The 18,746-nt window shown below is 35.8% G+C and overlaps 1 protein-coding gene across 1 annotated transcript in view; it reads left to right on the top strand.

Moving 5' to 3' along the window:
• Positions 1–18,746, top strand: part of NUBPL (NUBP iron-sulfur cluster assembly factor, mitochondrial) — a 77,178-nt gene that overhangs the window by 9,730 nt on the left and 48,702 nt on the right. Inside the window, exon 4 of the mRNA XM_065753753.1 lies at positions 7,113–7,203. Coding sequence (XP_065609825.1) covers positions 7,113–7,203 — 91 coding nt within the window. The remainder of the gene's footprint in view (positions 1–7,112; positions 7,204–18,746) is intronic.

The raw sequence follows: 18,746 nt of genomic DNA, 5'->3' as shown, positions 1-18,746 counted from the left end.
GGCGGGCAGCAGTTGACATGCTGCGGACTCGAGTCGGGAGACCTGAGGCGAGCAGAGCAGGCCGAAATTCGGGATACATCGGCAGTGATCTCTAGGGAGAGGCCTCTGTTTTCCCGAGTAAAGTCTCAGGTTGCTGGGCAACCCGTGTTGATGGCAGCCGGCCGGCAGAGGGAGCGCCAGCAGGCTCCGTGCAGTCCGGCCGCGGGGACCGGGCCGGGGGCGTGCGGGGAGCGCCTGAACGGCGGCGGCGTGCGGATATCCGACTGCTGCGCGGGCTGTGAGCGTGGGCACCGCACGGCCGTGCCGTGATTGGAGCGGGAATTGCGTGGCTACCGGCACAGGCGGTGTGAATTACTATTGTGATAATAAAGTTAATTCAAAACATTTATTTTATCGAGCAGCATACTTTAATTTTTTTAATTCCTCAAAATGCGCTCGCCCTATTTCCTTTTCGTTTTAGCTTGTTTCCTCAGGCATTTGGCTTCTGTAGTTAAAATGTTTTCAATGTCTGACTATCAGTAGGTGACCTTCCCTTGTGTAGTCCATTGTTATCCTGTTAAGAAAAAAGAAAATGCACGATGGGGAGGGAACAAACATAAAAGTAATCAGATAATACTTTAGATAAGTATTTAAATAATACTGAGGAATTACACTTTGAAGGGAAGCATTTGACCTTTTTTTGTCCTTTTGTGCGACCTTCCCAATTATTAGGGTTTGTTTCCTAGGCATCTCTCCAGCCACCTTTGTTGCTTAGGGAAGCAGAAGGCTTTATTTTCTACAGATAAGGTGTTCATGCTAGTTTCTTAACGCTAAATAATGTTAGTAAAGCTGCAGATGCTGGTGAATATTGATTTGGGTTATCTTGTAATGACAGCCCTGCTTCGTGATCAGCTGAGAAAAGGAAAGAACAAAGCATTGAAAATCTGTTTCCAAGTAAAAATTGAATAAAAGTTTTCCTCTTAATTATGCACTTTAAAAAATGTTTTATCAAATTATTGTACTTAATTTGAGTGGTTAAAAAGTGATTTTTCTAGCATTGTGTATAGTGTTAACTACATGCAGTAAAAGTCTACTGGAAAAGTCAGAAACTGATTGAAAGTGGTGTGTATTTACAATAACAATTCTGTATGCTGTCCATGAGGTGAGGAACATGGAAGTACTGGGGATTTTGATGGTTTATTTGTAAAATGATGCTTTTTGAGTTCTTTCTTTCCCCTAATTAGATACATAACGGGTAAGAAAGCCAAAGAAGGCATAATTACTGCTGTCTGATGACTGAGAAATCTGAGCAAGAGTTACTGCAAACTAACATAGGAAAAATATACTGGAGAAGTTCTGTAGCTGACAGAAATTTAATGTTTGTATGAAGGAAAAAGGGCATTTAAATCAGCAGAAGTATAAGTGTTTAATACAAGCCTGCGTTTCTGGGACAGATAGTGACAAAATTGCTGTTGGCCTTTATTGGCTTTAATCCAATTTACAGCTAGGCTCATAAGTAGTGTTTAGCTGAAAGAGTTGGAGAATTAGGGATTAAAAGATGGCTATTCATTGTGTCAGTATGTCAAATGATGAATCCAGAGCCTATCCTGATTTTTAAGTTCTCTTTTGTCCTGTATACTGCTGCTTGCAGTTTAGGATTAGCTCTAATTCTGTAACCACATTAGAAGGGTAAATTGAGAGTCACTGGATGAGGATTAAGAACACCAGTGTTAAAAATAACTAGCACCATCACTTAGCAAAGCTGGGATTGTCTTTGGAAGGGGCTGTAGCTGCTGAATATTGGGAGTGCTCCTGTGTACAGAATCATTCCTGTACAGAACAATGACAGATTGTTAACCTGTGCCTCCGTCCCTTCCTGGCTGAACACCAGGGATTTCTGCTGGTTTGCAGAGTTTACTTCAAAGTGAAGTATCATCCATTAAAATCCAGTGGGGATGCATGTGCTTTACCAAGTATGGAAAAAATCTCAGAACAGATGAGCAAAAGTGAAATTAATGCTGTTTAAGAGTCTCTGGGTGTTTAGCAGTAATGTAGGCTATGTTGATTAACAGCTATTTATAGCAGCTCTTTGTGAACTGATTTCTCTTTTTTTTCTCTCTTCTATTCAAGTAAAGTCTTATCAGACTTGTTTCTTCAATAAAGCAACTTGGCAACTTGGAAGAAATCAATGCAAATCACCACATCCTGTATTGAATGCAGAATTTTGTGTGGAGGGCTCATCTGTGATAGGTGAATGAAGCTGGTTGCATTTTGTTTTGAAAAAAAAAAAAAATTTCATAGTTCCTATTAACTGAAAAATTATTAGAAAAAGAAAGAAAATCTACATTAAGTGTGAGTGAACGTCTCTTAATTGCCTGCTAAAATAGTTGATAGGAGAAACACAAATCAATTTGTCATTAGCATGTGCCTATGTCATCTACTACACACAGTCCCTGTACTGAAGTTGCCTGCCAGAGAGAACAAACGTAATATCAGTTGAATAATGGTAATGTGGAGAAAAAGCTGAAGGGAAGGATTTTGTAATAAGATTGTATATGCCTATAAATTTTATGCTGCACAGTGTGAAGCTGTACTATTTTCATCTTTCCGTGATATATGTAAGAATATCATTTATTAATCTTTTGTGTATCATTTGATTTTCTTGGAGCTACAGAATCTGTACCTGATGATGACTGAAAAAGTTGTTTTCATTTCTTGGGGTAGAGAAAATAAGTTTTCATATTTGAATGCAAATTTAATTATATTGATATTGGGGTAAAAAGTGAAGTGATAGCTTGGATGAAACCTGTGCTGAGTATTTGTCAGAAGTCTTAGGCCTCGTAGGGAGGTCTAATGGGGGAAACGAGTGTTTTATTGAGAAGATGAATGGCAGTGAAGTATAAAGCATGCAAAAGCAGATGATGAAGAAGAGTTGTGATGAAGAAGAGTTGTGTTTGCTCTGTAGTTTCTTTTTTCCTGTTTTGAGGTCACCAGTCATTGGTTGAGAACATGACTATGTTATACTGCAGAAAGAACCAATCCAGGCAGTAGTTATCCTATATTGAAGATTGTTTCAGTAGAGAGGGAAGAAACTTGAAAAACACTGGTAAGCTATATGTGATCATCAATTACAGTTTAAATATACTTTTTGCTGAATGTACCAGATGATTTCTGTGTTTTCATGTGGCACGGGTGTTGTTTTAATTTTGTGTTCTCTCTGGCTTATGTAATGTTGGTAATTAAGTTACTCACGATGAAAGTTTTCTACAGTTCTGTGTTAGTTCGATATACTGTTTCTACTCAGCGTGAGTTGTGTCCAGTGACTTAGAAGTACATGATTAAATTTTGTGGGAATAGCTACATTTGCAGTAACATCTGCAGAGTTTAGAGTGGTCAGAACTTGCAGGTAGGTAACAAAGTGTAGCTGTCTAAAAGGTGTTTTCGAAGGTGTGGTAAACTCAGATCAAGTCAGGCCTTCATCCATAGCTGGGAATGTGGAAGGAGATGGGCAAAGGCTTGAGAGTAGATGTTTTGGAGCTGGTTATTACTATGCAAGTTGGAGAGAGTTAATGTTATTTGTGAATAAAGCAGGAGAGAAATAAGCACAAAGTAAAACCTTAAGAAGAAAATAGTAGCATGTTATGTGAATCCTTTTTCTGGAGGATACAGTGGAAAGTGTAGCATTGTTACATCTTCTTACAGTGTGAAAAAGTCACACTGAGAAGCAGGGGGTCTCCTGCCTGCTTGAGTGTGTTCCTGAGGTCTTTGTACCTGTGTATTACTTGCTGAAGCAACACAATGTGTACATATGAAGATAATGTCAGAGGAGTCCTAGAGTTTGCTTGCTTTTTTTTTTTTTCTTCTTTCACTTTCATAGCCCTACTTTTGATCAACTGCCTATTATCTGTTTCTTTTGCCCAGTTTATTTTTATTTTTTATTTTTGTCTTGACTGATGTTAAGTTTATCTTTTAGGATTTGTGTTAATACAACAATGCTTCAAAGATGTGTTGATTTATATGAGGTGCTCATTACATGGGTAAATCCATTGTATTTAATAAAACAGAAGTTTATTTCAAATGCATGTCTTATTATAATAAAGACTTTTCTTTAACTTAAGTGTGCACGAAAAGTATCTGGTATTGGTACTTTGATTCAGACAGCATCTTGTGGTAACATTCTGATGTGTACTAAAGTCTGTTGGGGGATTTCAAGCATTGTGTAGATGCCAAAAGAGATCATCAGGACCTGTCTTAGGAGATTCCTACTTAGTTGCCATTATGCTTTTTCTGATATAATTAAACCTTTAAGTGCATTGTTAGTATTATAGAGATGCTCATGCTCTGCAAATGGAGTGCTGCTTGAGAGAAACAAAACTCAAACCCATAGCTTATTGCACCATTATTTTCTGTACAAGCTGCTACTTCAAGACAATGTGGATGTAATATGTCGAATCTCTTAGTTAAGAAAAACCTCTATTAGGTTGTCTTTAGTGATGATCTTCTAGTGATTTAAACAAGTTTCCAGAAGATCTTTCTTCTGTCAGCCTGTGAAAAGCACCATGCTCACAGGAGCACTCATGCTTCCAGTAACATGAGCCGTAGAAACTGGAGAATCCATGAATTTTTCTTGTTTCAGGATGACAGTTGTCTTGCACTATATCCAAGAACAAAAGCAGTACATCTCAGAGACAAACATCTTGCTTGGTTTTGAGGAAATCCACTGATAATTTTAATTTTTAGAGAGCTGTCAAGTTTATTTTATTGTTGCAACAGGGTCAGCTTTGTAATTTGGAATAATAGCTGCATTTGCAAAGTCCTCCTGATTGAGGCAACTGAGTATTTTTTTTTCTCCTGTGTTTGTTTATTAAGTAATTTCAGGAAATTTGGTACGCTCATAGACAGATTTGATGTTAGTGCTCCCAAGACTAAGCAGTGTGTGGTGGTGAAGATCTGATTATGCTCAGGAGGTCATGAAGCCAATCTAATTAATTTAGATTATCCTATGTCTACAGTCCCTTTAGGCTGAAGATAAAATTAAAGTGTGTAGTAAGGTGGTTGTAGCCAGTCAGTGGTTTCTCATGATCCTTGTCAGTGTTGGAGGGAAACCCTCAAAAAGTTGAGGGAAGGGATGTCAATCAGGTTTAAAACAGTATGTAGATTTTTCTGCAAATATTTACTTTAATTTGAGAAGTAATTAGGTGGTGCAGCCCTTAGATGATGTTTTGATGGGTTCAATTAGCTGCTGACATAGATAAAGGGACTGAGTCATGAATCTTTCTAATCTGTTAAAATATGCATTTTTTTTTTACAAGAACAAAGAAGCTCTGATATTCTTTTTGATGTCTTTGAAAGCTAACCTAAAATGGGTCTTTTCAATCTTTTTTAAATTGCAGCTTTCATACATAGGCAAGAAGCAGAATAATTTGTCAGAGTAATTTTTAAGGCTTTTTGTAGTAGCTTTCACAGGTTGTTATAAAGAAAGAAGTATTAAAATCTAAATGAAATAATCCATTTAATTACGTATGCCTTGTTCTGTTTAATAAGAAAGTATATTGAATAACCCCAAACTAGATTGGTTATTGTAGTAAAAACTTCAGCTGTAAAAGTACATAGGAAATAGCATAAAGTATTTTTTACTTCTCAGTTGTAAGACTTAGATGCATTTGGCTTGTGTTAGTTAAATCTGATGCATTAAATTGCTCAGCTGCTAAGGGTGCTTTCAGGGTTCACTAAATTTAAACAAATAAACAAAAAAAGTAACCCCTCTGAAAACAACTCTGAAAAACCAAATTATGATTTATTTTTTAGTAAATAGGGTCAGATTAAAGTGTCTGGCTAGTATAAGATGTCTAGGCTAGTATATTATACTTAATTGAAATTCCAGTCTAGTTTGAAGTAGTGACTTGAGCCTAGTTTTTTAACCCAAGCACATTTCTGCATTAAAAAAACAAGCTGAACAAACTGTGATAGAAAGGAATAAAAGGAATATAGTTCATGTTGAGAAATCCTGTTCAAAGGCAGTGATTCTGTGGACCTGCATTAAAAGCCTCCCTACAGTCATCTTCTAACCACAAACGTTAATAGTTATTACCAAGCCTTTATATTTTGTCTGCATCTTTCCCATCAAAATCATGGTTAATAAAAAGACTTAATGTGATACTGAATTATGAAAGCTTTTTTTTTTTTTTTTTTTCAGAAAAATGAAACACGCTTTGAAACATTAACAGTGAAAGTGTGATTCAGCATAGTTGGAAAAACTCCCATTGCCTTATTAACCTTTCAGACAAACCCTTAACCATACTTGCCTGCAATTTTGCAAAATGTTGAGTACTTTTTAAACGTGAGAAGCTTGATGTTCAGCATTTAGAGGAGCTTGCTCTTTATTACTTAGTTGGCAGAACCTGGTAATTGGTAGTTTGTTGCGCCATCTGCAAGAAAAATATTTTCATTCTTACAAAATATGTATGTACTTAAAAAAATGTATAGGAATGGATCTTGCATGTCTAGACTACATAGCTGAAATAACTGTTTATTTCAAGTTTCTTGCAGAAAGTACCATGTGTAGTTAAATAAACCCATGTTTTTAGTGTTCCTTTGCATCTGATTAAAATGCTATACCTGCTTAGTTGGCTTTGTAGACTTGCATTTTGATATTTTCAAGATATCTGCCAAAATTTATTCTGTCCACTTAAAAGAAGATAAAAATATATTTTAATGTGTGCATGTTCTTTGTACAATCACTGATGTAATTCTAATCTCAATATATGTTTACGAATGTTGCTAATTTTTCACAATGTAATATGGTACCTTTAAAAAGCTCTTATTTCTGTGTACATGGAGTAGAGAGAATGTTGCTTGTAGTGTTTGTTAGTACAAGGTCTGTGGTCCACACTATAAATAACAAAATGTGCAAGTGAGGATTATATGTTCTGAGAACCTAGATTTTGTGACCTCTGGCTAAAAAGTGTAAAAACAGTGTTATCTTTCATGCTTCAATTGCAGTTTAGACAGAAAGGAAACAATAATAACTTCCTTCTAAAGAGGAGATTGTGTTTTTATTTCTGTGGGCAGTTTTAAATTTTTGCTTGTAGAGGAAGAAAGACATCTTGATAAATACTTTGGTTCTTAAACAGGCAAAAGAAGTTGGTTTGCTTGATGCAGACATATATGGGCCTTCAATTCCAAAGATGATGAACTTGAAAGGAAACCCAGAGTTAACACCAAGTAAGTGTGATTTTTTTTTTCTTGTTGCTTTCTTTGTACAAGCGTAAGCAGAGGACATTCATTTATGCTTCCTGGGTGTGGTACAGCAAGAATGCAAACAGAAAATGATAATTGAGTGTATTTATTTTTTATTGTTATGCTTGAGGTGACTTTCAAAGCTGGATTGTACCACTAGGAGCATATTCATGTCTTTTTTTTTTTTCTTAAATGGTTCCATTGGCTTCGGGATTTTCATGGGTTATTACTGAATGGATTGGAGAAAGTAACCAGGAAAGAAGGGACATTGTCAGCAGGTTTAAAATTGCTACACAGGATCCCACTGTACAACATATTCAAATTGGACAACGGTAACAACATAAAATGAAAGCTTTCACCTTGGAGGGGAAAAATGACTAATCTAGGAAATAAGATAAATATAATTACAGTACTTTTCCAGTCACTGTGAAGGTGGGATTTTAATGCTTTCTTTTGCTCCTCCTATGGCAAAGTGCATATAATTAAAAAAAATAAATAAATTAACCACAGTCCAATGCTATTAACACTTGGCCTACACCAAAATGAGTTAGGATTATAGTCAAGAAAGTCCAGACTGACTACTTGTTAACAGAGGGGGACATGTACCAGATCAAATGGTGCAAAAAAGGGTTTCACAAGAATAATGAACTATTAGTTTATTTATTAAAAAAAATGTATATAATTATATATACATATATCATTAATATTTGCGGAAAGTCATTCCAAGTCAAAGACAAATATCCCTTCCTCTTTCATTTGTGCCATGATCTTTTAGTATTTACTCTGCTATTTGTATTTACTCTGCTATTGTTTTAAAATGTCCATTTGTAACTAATCTGTGTACATCTGTGGGTGTTGCAGTGGCTACTCTGTGTGTTCTCAGCTGGTAGAAAATGTGCAGAATGAAACAGTGGTTGTATAGGATTGTAGAATCATAGAATTGCTCAGGATGGAAAAGACCTTCAGAAGTCCAACTGAAACCTAATTGTTCTACCCTATTTCTAACAACCCACAGTGAAATCATGACTGAGCAGCACATCCAAATGAATGTTAAACACATTCAGGGAGGGTGAGTCAACCACTTCCCTGGGGAGTCTGTTCCTGTGCTTTACAACCCCTTCTGTAAAGGTTTTCCTGAAACCTAACCTAAACCTTCCCTGGCACAACTTGCTCCCATTTCCCCAGATCTTTAACAGATTGTTATTGAGTGTGTGGAGTTCACCTCTGAAAATATAAGATGTGGCAAATTTAGTATTACTGTTTGTCTTCTTATGCTTCTATCCTGTACTCTCTAGAAAGAGGTAATAATGTATTTCCATATACAGATATGGTGCAGGTGAACAAGAAGATACATGCCTGTACAGGCGACTGTCAGCTTGAGTGCTTTTTACATTAAAGCACATGGCTTACAAATACAGACTTTATTTAGATACTTCCTAACAGAGAAGGAGAGTTGTTTTTATTTATTGTACTTCTGTCTTAGGTTTTGATGGTAAAGGCTAATTCCGTTGTGTAATAAATAGCTGAACCTTCTCATGTATTACAAATTTTAATTCCTGAAATAAACTGAAGTATTCTTATATTCTCATGTAATTTGTGCCCAGGGCAAAAATACATTTAATCATGTATTTTATTAATCCACTCCAACTTGAAATCTATATAATGAGCCACAAAAAAGGAAGAAGTTGCCCAGTCTATTTCTTATGGTCATACCACTTAATTTGCTTGGAATGCAAGGGCTTAAATTAAGGATTCATTCAGATACTACAACAGCTCAGTGTTGTGATATGTAAATATTAGTGACCATAGATGCTTTGAGAATACTGCCGAAAGTTAACGATAGGCTTTTGTCTTAGCATGTTTTGTGTGTTATGAAAAACAAGGCATTCAGTGTAGTAGAAATTGGTGGATTTCCCTGAGCTGAAATTGCCACTGTTGTCTTGTAAACATGTTTTGATTGTGAAGATATATTCTTTCTGCCTTAGTATGGAACGTACAAGTAAATACTATCAGGATTTAAGAAAATGGAAATGGATTTGTGTCTTTCAAATGCAGAACATATTAACATAAGTCTACTGAGAAAATGGTAAAACAATTCATACTGAATGATGATGGGGTAGAATTTCTATTTCAGAAGTTATGTTCAGTTTTCTATGGAGTTTAACTCTTGAGTAGATGAAGCTTTGGAATGAAGGTGCTGACATGATTTGGTTTGGAAAAGAGGAAATTTCTAAGACACAGGATATTTTCATAGGGAATTTCAAGGGTTTCATTGTTTTATTGGCAGTAATAGGATATGCTTGCAAAAAAAAGGGATCAATTGTAGGGGGATGTGTGTATATATATACAGATGGGTATAGGTATTAAAAGGGTCATATTTTTCTGCTAATGAAGCTTAGCTGTGTCTTCCACTTTCTTACTACATTTTCAAGAATAAAACAAACTCTGAACAGGTATTGATTTATACAGTAATTGAGTAAAACCAGGCAGTTCTATGTTAAAGACGTGCATTAATTATGTATACTTAATGATCAGTAAGTCAAAAACACTTTTAATAGCATAGCAGTCAAAAAAAAATTATGTTCAAGGACTACTGCTGTCTTCCACATAAAGCCTGAGTATAAAAAGGGTGAGTAGCAGCATCCTTTGTTACTGAGTATGTACAGTAATCCTACAAAAGGTTCTGATCATTCTTGCACCTGGATTTTTTTCTTTCCTCACACGTAGCAGTAAGAAAGAGATTGGGAATGCTTGATACTGTACAGAAGAAATCTGTGCAGTAATTATTGCCCTTGGATCAAGAATAGTATGATAGCAGAATAAAGTTTTCAAAATGAATTAGATGCTCTTAATAAGAAGTCTGCATAAATGGAAGATTCTCAGCTGAATCTTGCAAACTTAAGTGTGTTGGAAAGCTATCTAATGTTTAATAGGGTATCATTCAAAATACTTTAAATGATCAGGGAAAAAGTAGTTAATAAATTTGACTGATTTTAATTAGCTGATGGAGGATAATTTAACTCTTGAATAAATACTGACATCAACTACAATATATTTACAGATCAACATTTCTAACACAAATAGTGAAAGCAGTACTTCAACTTTTTGCTCAAATGATTTACCTAAAAGTTGTTTTCTAGCTTAGTAGACTGCTGAAGTTTAGGGTTTTTTTTAATTTATTTTTTATTTTTTAACTCTCCTTGTAAACTAGTCTGTTTTTAAACTTTGGAATTAATGAGTAGTTTCTGAGAGAAGCCAGCATTAGGTATGTCCCAACCCTACTGAGACTAATATTGTAGGAGCTATAGAGATGTAATTACTGAAAGAAGTCTAGGATACAGTTGCATGCCTGCAGCTCTTCAATTTAACAGTGGATTCTCTAATATACAAATGTAAAGATTTTAAAATACAATTTATTGTGACTTTTATAAAGATGTCTACATGAAATAGCTTTTTTGAGGGTTTTGGCCATCCATTTTTTTATATGAATAGAAAATTTGTATTGTGAGTGGAAAATGTGGAGTGTACTAATAAATACTACATTGATAGTGTGGTTGTTCAGGTAACCATGAGGTTTCTTGGTCATGTGTGAAGGTTTAATTTTAAAGATAGAGCTTGTATTAACTGACAAAGATGTCTTTGTCATGCTTCACCAGTGGAACAGCATAATGATATTTTCAAATGAAAACTAAATTTGTTTCTCTCAAAGTCGTATTTTGTTACTGCTACTGCCTCTTGATTTGTAAGCATGTAGTTTTAAAATTGCCTCTAGTTCAATGTTACACGTTCTTTTCTGAAAGTATTCTGAACTGAAACATGGGGTTCTACTTTTGGTGATATCTTACCACAGCTTATCTAGATAACAGAAGTAGTACTGTATCTCTTTCACTTTTTTGGGCTGTGAAGCCATGCAGTCCTGTCTTTGGAGATCTCTGCTGGGACCTGACCCTCCTTGAGTTTATCAGGAGAACTCTGTTAAAATGACTCATCTTTTTTTCTTTGAAGAAAGTACCCAAAGAAAACATTTGTTTGTTTTTTAAACTTCATTTTTCACTTTAACAGTCTTACCTCCCATCCTCAATGATTTTGATGCCTGTTAGCTGTCCTTAGGCTAGAAAGCCTTATCTGCCTTTTAAACTTGCTCTCCTTTAGTTTCCAGAAGCATTTGCTGTTTGCGCTATCCCTATTCATGATGTCTAGTTAGAGACTAAGCAGACATGTCTGCACTGCTAAAACTATCTGTGTTTCATTATAGAAAAGAGTCAGCAGCAGTCAGTGACATTGCTGATTGAAAATCCTTGCACTGGTGAGAAGATGGCGTTGAGGTTGATGTCTTTTCTTATTAGCCTGAAGACCCATCTTATATTCTCTGGCAAGCATGTGTTGAGAATAGACTGCAAAGGTTATGCAAAAACTGCAAGCTCTGAAAAAGCATAAAAACCTTTTTTGCTGTGTGAGAGGCAAATTTAAGTAGCTGTTGCAGTAAAAATGAAAGCATCAGAAAATATAGCAGTACTATACAACTATTTCATACCTGCAATAAACAAAATAATTTTAACCGAAAACAACTGTATTCACAGATGTATTCAGAGGAAGCAGGCTTTCTTAGGAGTGTTGTAAGCAGTTCGGAGGTTGTTCACTGTTGAAGTGCCTGGCTGTGTTTTGGGCTTTTATTTTTTTTGTTCTTGTTTCTTACTAAGGACTGGTAAGTTCTCTAAATTTCAACTGAAACCTCTGGTGTTATAGATACACAGGTACTTTGAAAATCTACTTCAAAGCGTCTTAAAGAGAAAGTAATAATGGAGAATGTTACAATTAGTTGTGTTTTTATTTTGGAGGCTTTTTCATATGTGATTTCCATTGTTAAACCTCTTTTTATTCTTTCTTTTAAGTGTATTCTATGCTTGTTATAGAAAGCTCAACTTCATCTCGTTAATCATTTTACTAGGTATTCTGGAATCACGTATCTAGATAGTAATTATATGATCTTGCTACAAATTTAGTGGTCCTGAAACACTCAGGAGTGCTGGTCTAGTTTGTTTAGGTAGTAGCCAGCTCTGAGAGGAGTTATTTATTGGCATATTATCTGCTGTTTAAAAAGCAAACAAACAAACAAAAAAGTATGCAAGAAAACCCTCTAGACAGTTATCAAAATTTTATTTTTCATTTTAGATAAACTCATACACGTTACAAAAGAAGACTATAACATGAGAAACATTACAGTAGTTAAAACATTTTACTGAGAGCAGTCTTTCTAGATAAGTGGCAAATCAAATTTTATTAAATGCTATTGAAATAGAAATTACTAACACGCCGTAACTAAAAGGAAATACATTTCAGGTACTTGAAAGCAGTGTATATTGCTCTTCATATTTTTAATCCCACAGTACAATAATTATAAATATTTTGATATGGATTATGGCTAGCACGTATTCATTGTGTTATAAGATTTACTTTTCAAGATTAAATGGTTTGTCTGCTTCAACTGACTTTTTGACAAGCTGGAAACAAATTGCAAAATGTTTGATTTTAATACAATGGTAAATACACATTTAATTGTATATACCTGGACAAAAGAATTTTCTTTTGGTACTCTGAACATGTTCTCTTATTTCAGAGGAATAAGTGTTTCCATTCCTCTTTGCTGCTACAAGTATAACAAAAGAACTGGTACTAATTCTGAACCCGCTCAGAATATTCATCTAATTTCACTTGCATGTTTTATCTCTGATTTTTCTCATTGTGTTCTCCATCTTTCCTCCCCCTTCTCCACAGTACAACTGAGAGCATGTTCAGGAGAGAGAATGAAGTTGTATACATCAAAAATAGAGGAGAAAAAAAGTATTTTTGTCCTTTCCCTATAGTGACAAAATCTGAAACATTAAAAGTTTATCAGCTAACATTCCTTTCTCCTTTGTTGAAAGTCATAGTCTTGTAAAGCACATAGAGCTTCATTTCACAAATGGTGAAATAAGAAAAAAATATGAAAAGGATGTATAGAGGTTTTTCATGAGAAATGGAAAATGCTGAGAACACTTTTGTAAACTTCTCAGCTCTCCATGAAAAAAAAATACAATAGTTTTCATTTGTCATTAAGGATCTTCAACATTAAGTTGCATACAGTATTTGAAGCAGATATTTATTCATCTTATTTTTACCTACTTTTTTTGTTGTTGTTGTAATAGCATACAGCCTATAGAAAAAGCTGATTTGAGTCAATTGTATTGAATTCCATAGCTTTGCCTTGAGAACAATGGCAGTCTCTACTTAACGGGAAAGTTTTTTGAATTTAAATCTTGAATTGAAGGTAATATGTAGGGAATGTCTATCTCTTATGTTCCTGGATCTCTGTTTTGATTTACTGTTGTCTGTGCTGTATGACTGTCTTGGGCATTCCCTCTTTCACAGAACCAAAGCATAGCTTCCAGTAATGTGAGTCTACCAAGTTTATTGTATCTTGTTACTGAGCCTGGTTACTGAGCAGCGTGTTAGTCCACTTCATTCCCTATAGATATCATGAACTTAAGGAGTTGACTCAGTCTAAAAAAGCTCCTGAGCCACAAGAAAAACCTCAGCTTCTTTGGTTCCATGAAGATTTGATAATTCTTCAAAATGTGGGTTATTTTAGTGATTGTAAAAAAAGAAGGACGTTTGTGATTGAAGGCAATGGAAACATATTTAAAACTAATCCTGTGCCTTTGTTATTAACTTGTTATTGACAAGTCAAGAATGCCTTGAAATACAACAAACTCATGACTAACTCACATTTACTTTTGCCAGACTTGCGTTTGAAGTATTATCTTCTGGCAATTAGGTCTTTTGCTTTTAGGTAGGACTGATGCCATGCCTTCAAAGAAGCCCTGTTAATGAAAAAGCTTTCACAGAGCTTTATTGCCTCTACAATCTACTAGGAGGAAAAAAGCTATGGAAACCTTCACATGTAATGGGATTGGTAGACTGACAAAATATAAGAAATGATTCTTATGGAAAAAGCCACATTTCTACATACATTTATTTCTTAAAAATTTGAATTATTCTGTGAGCACTTATTCTTTGACTGTAGTTATTTGTTTGCTTTGGTTGAAGTTTTTGTGATGTCTCCATGGTTAGATAACACTGCTAGCACAGCATTTAATGGGAAATCTCATTCCTCCTTCTTCAAGCTTAAGATACAAATTGTAATACCTTTGGGGCAATCCTGCAAATAAATTTATAACACAGTGTGAAATCAATCTTAAAATCTCAATTAGTCTGTTACTTGCCTTTGAATATTCTGGGTTTTTGGCATAAGCAGTTAAAGTGATGATTGGGTTTGTAAAAATTTCTGACTTTGACTAATATTTTGGTGTTAGCATTCCATTAGAGGTAGGTTGGGCTCTGTTTTGTTGTGTACTGCCCTGGGGCCCAGCTGCGGTTCCTGTATCTATTTGCCTCCATTCCTTTCCCTCTGCTTCACTTTCCCTTTCCGTTAACACTGGGTGGAACTAAGTTGCCTTTAAGGAGGAGATTGGCGCTGTTTAAAACATGTTCTAATACAGTTTCTGGTTTCAAGCTGCCTGTTCAGAATGCATAGCTCTCTCCTGCATCCCCAGCAAAAGAGGCTGCGCTCAGCTCAGCTCCTGAAGGCATCTGGAGGGGTGGGAGACTTTTATATTTGTACAAAGGAGACCCCACCTTTTTGACACTGTTTCCCTTCCTGTCTTATGTAGCTTTTCCCATCACTTAGAGATAGTTATTTTCTGTGAACCTACTAAAGGCATCTACTTCTGTATTTTGTTTTTGATTGATAGAAATCTTTATGTGCAACCCTTTAGTGAATGTAGCCTTGTGTCCTTGACTGGAACCTCATTAAAGATTATTGACCTTGAGTACTGGCTTTCAGAAGAAACTGCATGTAACTTATATAAACTTTCTCATAGCAAGAGCCATATGAAAATTGCTATTTTCTGTGATGTGGCTAACCGAAAATTCTGTTAAGTTGGAGACCTAACTCAGATTGGTGGCATGTTCTATAGTCACTGTAGCATGAAGTTGTATTCAACTGAAAAACAGGTGGTGCAAGTTTTTGAGATTTTACAGGTGACCATGCTGGACATCTGTTTCAGCTCATTTGTGTATATGGCGCATTACTTGAGTTTGTCTTACATGATTTTGTCTAATATTGTGGAATCCACAGACTATTCTGCACTGTCTTGTTTACTCTCCGACTAGCATGGTGGCAAGGTGTTTTGTTGTGCCATATGTTGTCTGTGTTTCAGGCAGAGACATGGCTGAGATGTGAGGAGGTGGAAAAGAGCAATTTGTTGTGAAAATAGCTAATGCTGAGCTATACAAAAAACAGCAGATCCTTTTGTTTAAACTGTGAAGCTTGTGAAAATTCTGTTAAATGCATGCAGAGGAGTTATTGTGTGATTTTATTTTTTAAGTAGAGAACCATGAAATGTGAAGGCGTGCTTAAAGTTACATGATACTTAGAAATATACTTTTAAATACACATACATAATATGTATTGTGATTTTTTTTTTCTGTTGAATACTGCTTATGCCTATGTTTGCTGTTTTTATTTTAATTCTTTCGGTTTCAATGAAGAATATGTTGTTTCAACAATAAAACAACTATTTATCAGTTGTTGTTGCATGCTTTCTAGCATTGGAGGTAAGTGGAGCCCTGGTTCTCTTCTGTCAGCTGTTGGAGGAATGCAGTACAGATCTCCAAGTCTGCAGGATTGTGCAATCATTGGCAGAACAGTTTCACAGTCTGTGTCTGGATTCTCTCATCTGTAAAATGAGATAATGCCTCCCTACATGGATGTTACAGAAATAACATCCATGTAATAAGCTACCTTTGCTTTTCTTAAGCGATGTGATGGCTCTTAATGGGATGTAGAGTAACATCACGATCTTCTGGAATAATGGCCTTTACGTACATGATAAGGCTAAATGTAAGCTTTTGCTTGCTTTAAATGCTTCCATCTTCAGACATCTGAAAACTGAGCCAGTGTCCCTTCCTATGGAATTTATAGCTCTTTGCCTACTTTGTGCTGAACTAACCCATGTCAGGATTCCCAGAGAATAAGAATTAGGTAGCTCTGTTACTTTCTTAGGTTAGTCTGCAAAACTTGGTTTTCTGAAAAACTGCAAAATCAAATGCATATATTTTATGAAGTGTGGAAGATCCATCCCAAGGATTTGAACATCGTTCAACATCATTCTTCCCCAAGTGAGTAACAATCCAGTTTTCAAGCTAGTCCCAGAGCACTTTTGATCAGCAGTCTGTTTTGCTGCTCTGACCAATTTTCATGTTTGCCTTTTCCAGTTCCCTATTTGTGTTTTAACAGAGAAGGCATTTTACTGATTCTCTGGTTGATGCTGTTTTGATCATATTGGTCTGACTTTGTACATTCAACATGGATGGTATAGTGTGGCTCTTTCTGTTATGATTTGAAGAAATCAGATTTATTGTCTGTTTTCTTGATTTCTGAAGCCGTATGGTAGGCATCTGATAACAGAGAAGGAAGTGTTAATTATTCTGAGATCAACAGGAAGTAGTGATGTTATTGAGGTCTCATTTAGCTTAATCTTCCCAACATGTTATGCATTAGAAAAATCTTTATGAGACCCAGGGTGAAAGAGGAAGAATGCCTGTTGCGTTTGATGAGATGAGGGTGATTACTGAAGCCCGCTGAAGTACTTTAGGTTTTAGATAGTCTTAAGAATGCTTTTTAGCAGTAGGCTAACAGTGGGGTGCTTTATGGATTTTGTGCTACTTTGAGACTATGCAGCATGTTATAGCCAGAATATACAGCAGGTTGGGAATTGTTCTTGTGCAGCATATGAACTTGATTAAACCTTGCTCCTCTGAGCAGTTTACAGTCATAGTTGTTAACCAAGGAGCTAAGATGCAGTGTTTATAAAATGAAGCTCCGCTGTTGAGGAGTAAACAATGCACCCATTGTAGCAACAGAGACCCTCTTTGGCAGCAGGTCAGCATAGCGTGCCCACAGCAACTCTTCTGTAACCCACTAAGCAGAATGAGTTGTACATGCATCTGTTGCAGCAAGTTTCATATGCCTTACCTGGGTTCTGTACAGTGGTAGTGGATGTTGAGATGTTAATCTCAGATATTGTACTGATGTATCTTAGAGTTTCTGGGTTGAACTGAGGAGCTGCATGGCATTTGGTGAACTTTCTCAATGTTCTTAGGCTTTCTGCATCTTTTCATTCTTATCTTTCAGTTCCTTTTCCTCACGTGCTGAGCAGTCGAGAATTGGCCTCTTTTCTTTTTATAGTTGTCTCTTTCATAGTAAAGACAAAACAGAACTTGGTGCTGCAATGATACATGCTGTTGCAGATGCTTCATGGAGTTTTTTTTTTGTTTGTTTGTTTTAAGAAAAAACTTACTGTAGGTAAATATGAAAGTAGTATTTTTTCTTCAGTAGTGTTACAGAATTGTAGCTTGTGGCAGTATGTGTGTTCTTTACAAGGACACCAAAGCACTGCCTAGAGGTGAATCTAGGCTGAAGTTCAAATGTCATCAGCCTCTTCATAGCAAAGCTATTTTGCTGCAGGGGGAAGAAATAAACGTGATGACTAGAAATGTGTTTAAACTGTAATGCCACAAAAACTCAGCCCTGATTTAAGTCTGAACAGAGCTACAGAAGTATATTTAGCTAGTTCAGGCAATCAGTCCAAGCCCATCTCTTTTTCTTTAACAGCTCTGTAGTTTCTTAAACGCAGTAGTCATGCAAGTGATTTTTTAGTTTTCTATTTTGTTCTATTTGATTTGTAAACCAAAACACAGTGAATACAAAAACTGTATGGAATTTATTTTCACCCATTTTTCTACAATTTATCCAATTACATGGCTCAGATGCCTGTTTGCTTGATTGCTTGAAAGCTTGCATCTGTATATTTTATTTCAGCTGTTTAATTTGGGTGGTCCGGGATGTTATTCTGTCTGAATTCTGGAGTTCAGCTTTGAATGCACAGATTATATTCACATTGTCTTTACTGTATTAGATATGTTTTTACTTTAGATGAGCGTCAAAGGTTTCTGTCAAAGTACATGATGTAATACATCTTTATGGCTTAAAGTGTTCTTGATATTTTCTGCTGGTTCCTTCTTGTAGATGCTCTTATGCTCTTAAATAAACTGGTGCAGCTCAAATACTTGTTTGTGTGTGTTTGTGTGTGCATGTGCAGTTTTGAGGGAATTAATGAAGTTAGATGGTGAAGTCTGGAAAGAATTCCTGACTGTAGGGGATTTTTTGTTTCTTTGTGTTTTTTTGAGTGTACTTGTTATCTTGTTGATTTGTTTATTTTTTGCTGCCTCATCCTTTTGTCAGCGAATCAGTTACCGTATTTTACCTCTTTCTTCACTCTGGAAAACACGGGGAGGAGAATGAAGTATGGCGAGGATGTTACCTTTGTAGTGTCCTTGTAAGCATATTATATATTTACAAAAATGATTCAAGTCCTGAGGATTTTCTTCAAAACTGTTGTCAGCATGTACTTAAGAGGTAGCTTTAG

The sequence above is a fragment of the Cyrtonyx montezumae genome, unplaced genomic scaffold, assembly GCF_038088225.1.
Source record: "Cyrtonyx montezumae isolate F1298 unplaced genomic scaffold, pur_monq_1.0 scaffold_10, whole genome shotgun sequence".
NCBI lineage: Eukaryota > Metazoa > Chordata > Aves > Galliformes > Odontophoridae > Cyrtonyx > Cyrtonyx montezumae.
The sequence above is the reverse complement of the archived record's forward strand: the minus strand, read 5'-3'. Positions and strand labels throughout refer to the sequence as shown.